The 5,000-nt window shown below is 20.7% G+C and overlaps 2 protein-coding genes across 2 annotated transcripts in view; both read right to left on the bottom strand.

Moving 5' to 3' along the window:
* The window catches only part of PRSY57_0714000 (hypothetical protein), a gene marked incomplete at both ends in the record, with an annotated part of 3,150 nt that extends 977 nt beyond the window's left edge, over positions 1-2,173 (bottom strand). Inside the window, one exon of the mRNA XM_012906794.2 lies at positions 1-2,173. This exon is cut by the window's left edge and continues 977 nt beyond it. Within this exon, the coding sequence (XP_012762248.2) occupies positions 1-2,173 (2,173 nt within the window).
* Positions 2,174-2,892: 719 nt separating this feature from the next.
* On the bottom strand, positions 2,893-4,801 carry PRSY57_0713900 (cysteine desulfurase, putative; the record flags this gene model as incomplete). The annotated part of the gene is made up of 2 exons (XM_012906793.2): positions 2,893-4,242; positions 4,511-4,801. The coding sequence occupies 2 exons, from the start codon at positions 4,799-4,801 to the stop codon at positions 2,893-2,895; spliced, it is 1,641 nt and encodes a 546-aa protein (XP_012762247.2).
* Positions 4,802-5,000: the final 199 nt, after the last annotated feature.

Below are 5,000 nucleotides of genomic sequence, written 5' to 3'. Positions count from 1 at the left end.
TATCATCATTATATTTATTATTATATATAAAAATTGCTATAAACATTATATAGTCAACATAAGAAGGAAAATTCAATAATGAACACCTATATTTTTCTATATCGGAACATAAACGATTAGATATATATCCCAAAATAGATGTGTGCACAAACAATTTCTCTTTATTTAAAATTTCACATAAAAAAAACATTTCCTTGTAAGACATATTTCTTATTATATCTTCATATGATATTAGCAAAGTGCATAATCCTTTTAACAAACTTTTATTATTCATAAATAATTTATCATTATAGTTATTTCTAAAAGAATTTCCTTTTTTCTTTTGATATACCTCACCACCAACTTCTTCTACTATTGTATCCCTCATATATTCATTCTCATAATTTTTACAAATTAAATCAAACAAAAGAGAGGCGTTTTCTAACGAAAATTTATGTATGTTATATAAAAATATATGCAAAAATGGAATGTTATCATAATAATTTTGTTCATTCAACACTTGAGCTATTTTTAATAAACAACCTATATCATACGTTGTTAAAAAGGTGTCCTTTAGCTGATACTCATATATACTTATTTTATCTTTCAACATTATTTGGTCTAACTCACTCAAACGATTTAAGTGATATAAAATTTCTGAACATTCATGGAGAGTTAAATCCATGGCTCGATTTACCAAAATTATGCTAATTCTATTTGCAACTTTTTTTATACAAGGATATACCTCATAATAACTCACAATATATTTAAGGATACTCAAAATGTTTTTTCCATTCAATTCTATATATTTATCATAGTCAATAAAGGAATGGTCTATTTTTTTAAAGGCTTTCATTTTTCTCTTTATAAAGGATTCTGAAGGTTCATGTTTTTTTTCCGAAGGGTTATCCGAAAAAAAAGAATTTTTTTTTATTTTCTGACTATTTTGTTCATGTGGATATTTTTCATTTTGGCTATTTTGTTCATGTGAATATTTTTCATTTTGGCTATTTTGTTCACGTGAATATTTTTCATTTTGGCTATTTTGTTCACGTGAATATTTTTCATTTATGCTATTTTTTTCACGTGAATATTTTTCATTTATGCTATTTTTTTCATGTTCATATATTTCATTTATGCTATTTTTTTCACGTTCATATATTTCATTTATGCTATTTTTTTCACGTTCATATTTTTCATTTATGCTATTTTTTTCACGTTCATATTTTTCATTTATGCTATTTTTTTCACGTTCATATATTTTATCTTCTCCCTTTTGAGCATATGGCATATTTTTTTGATTGACTTTATTATGTATGTCGAAAATGTACAGGAGGAATTCATTCCAGTATTCTACGAAAGGGTTTTGTTTCAAGGAGAAGTAGGTGAGAGCGTCACAAATCAAACCAATATCATTAAAAGAGAAATAGTTAATTTTATCAATACAATACTTGGTTAAAAGTTCAATAAAATTTTTTTGCGAATAATAAATATGATGGGCATATTTTTGTTTGACAAAAAGGGTATGGTTTATATTAGATAGTTGACATTCCTCGATATGAATAGTACTATTATGATTGTCATGTTTATTTGTATGATTATTATTTAATAATTTATTTAAATCACGATATGTATTTTTTACTAAAATATAGAAGATATGTAGAAAATGTCTTGGTTCCATATTTGCAAAAAAAGCATTAATATATGAATATAGAAAATTAAAAAAGGTGCTATTTCTTTTATTAATAACTTGTAAAGCAATAGATAATAAATATACATTAATATGATCATAACATTTGTTATAAAAGAAAATATTTTTTTTATTGTTCATAATGTAAGTAAGAGATGAAGAAGAATTTGTGGACAAAGAAGTAATATTTTTATTATCTACATTAACTAAATTAAATTTAAAAATCATATTTTTTATTCTATTCCAAATATATTCATGTGCTATTTTCTTTTTTATAATTTTATTCAATAATTTGTTTATATCTTTTTCATTCATATATGCTTCATCTTTCTTAAATAAATAACTTCCTAAACGAATTCGTTCTATATCTATTTGTTTGTCACATCGGTGTATTAGGCTTTTATACTTTATATAAAAATCATTCTTTTCATTGTATTTGTATACATCAATTTTTTTTTTTATGGAATCTTTCAAAATTCTCAATTCATTTTTGCATTTTGTCATAATATATATAAATGTTGACACACAAAAAAAAAAAAATAAATAAAATAAAATATATATATATATATATATATATTATTAAATAATGAATTATTAGAAATAAGGAGAGAATTATATAATATGTCACAAATATTCCAAAGAAAAAATTTAATTATAAACAATTTGTTGATTTATAGAATAAGGTATTATTTTATCTACATATATTAATATTATATACATTCATTAAAATTATTTAAATAAATCGGCACAGAAGGAATATTACAGATAAATAATTATTTTATATATGATACAGTTCAAATAAAAGTTATTAACCAAAAAATGGGATATTATAGAAATAAAAAAATATAAAATTAAAAATGCACATACATACATATACATAAATATACATATATATATATATATATATATATATATATGTGCTCATTAAGTATTATTCAACAGAAATAATTTATATATGTATATATAATGCTTAGATGAAGAACTAAAAAATAAAAAAAATATAATATAATAAAAAAAAAAAAATAAATGAATGAAAATATTATATAAAGGTGTGATGAATAAATATGAATAACGTAACAAATTACTTAACATATGTTAAACAAATAAAATATTTAAAGAAAAAAATAGAAAGATATTTATATAAAAAGAAACAAAACAATTATAAACTATTTAATTTAATATGTATATATATATATATTTTATTCCAGTTTTTTTTTTATTTTTCATTGTTCATTTTTCATTTCATTTAACATAAAAGATGTTGAGGCAATTTGCTGTGCCAAATATTTGATTTCCTGTGGTGTGTTATAAAAATATATTGATATCCTTGAGGTATCTGGAACTTTTAAATAATACTTATGTAGTAAGGAAGCACAATGATGACCTGCTCTAATACATATATTTTTGAAATCTAAAAAAGTAACTAGATCAAAAGAAGAAAATTTATTTGACCATAATGGTAATATACCTATTTTTTTTAAACCATATTTTCTTGCGTCATGTGTATATATTTTAAAGGTATCGTGTTCTGAATGAATAGATTTTGTTTGTTTAGATTGTGTTATATTATGATCATTTGTAAAATTGTGTTCATCGTTATATATGTGTATTGGAGGATGTGTTTCCATATGTGATTTGTAATTAATATTTTCTTTTTTGTAAGATAAGTTTAGAATAGGGAGTTGAACAAAATGATTTTTCATATATTTTTTCATATAATATATGAACAAATCATATAAATACATTTCATATTGATACATATAGTTCCAGTTGATTTTTTTAAAAAATTCAAGAGATATTCCCATAGATAAAATTCCAGGAATATTTTGTGTTCCTGTTTCTAATAATTCTGATAAAGAGGTAACAAATTTTGATTTATATTTAGAAACATTAGTTATTATATTACTACCATATAACAATGGTTTAAATTTATATTTTGATGATAATTCTTTATTTATAAAAATAAAACCTGTACCTAGTGATGCACAAAATTTATGACCAGATGTTATTAATATATCTGGACAAGATTTATTTTTTTTCATTTTCTTTATATCATATTTTATATGAGCAAAACTTTGAGATGCATCAATTATTATGATTATATGAGGATATAGATTTTTTATTTTTTTTATAATCTTTTCAATATTTTGTATATTACCAATTACATTAGATGCATGACATATGGATATTACTTTTGTATTTATATTAATATTACTAATTAATTTTTTTATATTTATATATCCACTTTTATTTAAAGGAACATATTTTATTTTACCTTTCTTTTCTTTATTTATATATTCTTGCCAGGGAATTATATTTGAATGATGTTCCATGTAGGATAAATATATTTCATCTTCTTCTTTTTTAATAATCTCCTCTATCATCATTTTACATACAACATTTAAACCATATGTGCTTCCATTCGTAAATATTATATTGTCATTTTCTTCACAATTTATATATTCTTTTATAGTTTCTCTTACCTTTTCATAATTACTTGTGGCATTGTGACTTAGTTTGTAAATTCCTCGATGAATATTCGAGTTTTCCTTTTTATAAAACTCACTCATTTTCTGAAAGAAAAAAAAAAAAAAAATATATATATATTATATATATTATATATATATATATATATATATATATATATATATATATATATATATATATTGTATATATTCATATATGTTAAGATAAAGGAGTCCACAGAGGACAAACATATCAACTCTCCTTTCTTTTATAAAGACAACATAAAATATAAACATTCAATTAACATATTAAAAATTATATATTGATAAATAAAATATATCATATATATATATATATATATGTTCATTATATTACCTCTATCACACAACTAGGTTTGTGTGTTGTAGCTGCACTATCAAAATATATCAACGATTTATTTTCTTTAAAGAAAGGAAAATGTTCTCTTACATTTTTAAAATAATCTATTATATGATTATCTATATTTGGCTTTTCATCTTTTGTCAATCTTAATTTTATATTAGGACCCTTTCTTATCGATTTCACAATATACACAAAACGATTATCATTATTTCTTATATAGCAAAAAGAAAAAGGAAGAAATACAAAAAATAAATATATGTAGAGACATCTAGGGCCTCTTAACATAGTTATATATATTATATATATATATAATTACTATATTATTACTGTATTATTATTTTATTATTATTTTTTTTAACTATTTGGGGATGACATAATAGAAAATATTTATAAAGCACAAAAAAGAAAAAATAAATTAAGAATTAGAAAAATAAAAAAAAAAAAATATATATATATAATATATATAAATATATATATATATAAA

This window comes from Plasmodium reichenowi, chromosome 7, assembly GCF_001601855.1.
Source record: "Plasmodium reichenowi strain SY57 chromosome 7, whole genome shotgun sequence".
Taxonomy (NCBI): domain Eukaryota; phylum Apicomplexa; class Aconoidasida; order Haemosporida; family Plasmodiidae; genus Plasmodium; species Plasmodium reichenowi.
The sequence above is the reverse complement of the archived record's forward strand: the minus strand, read 5'-3'. Positions and strand labels throughout refer to the sequence as shown.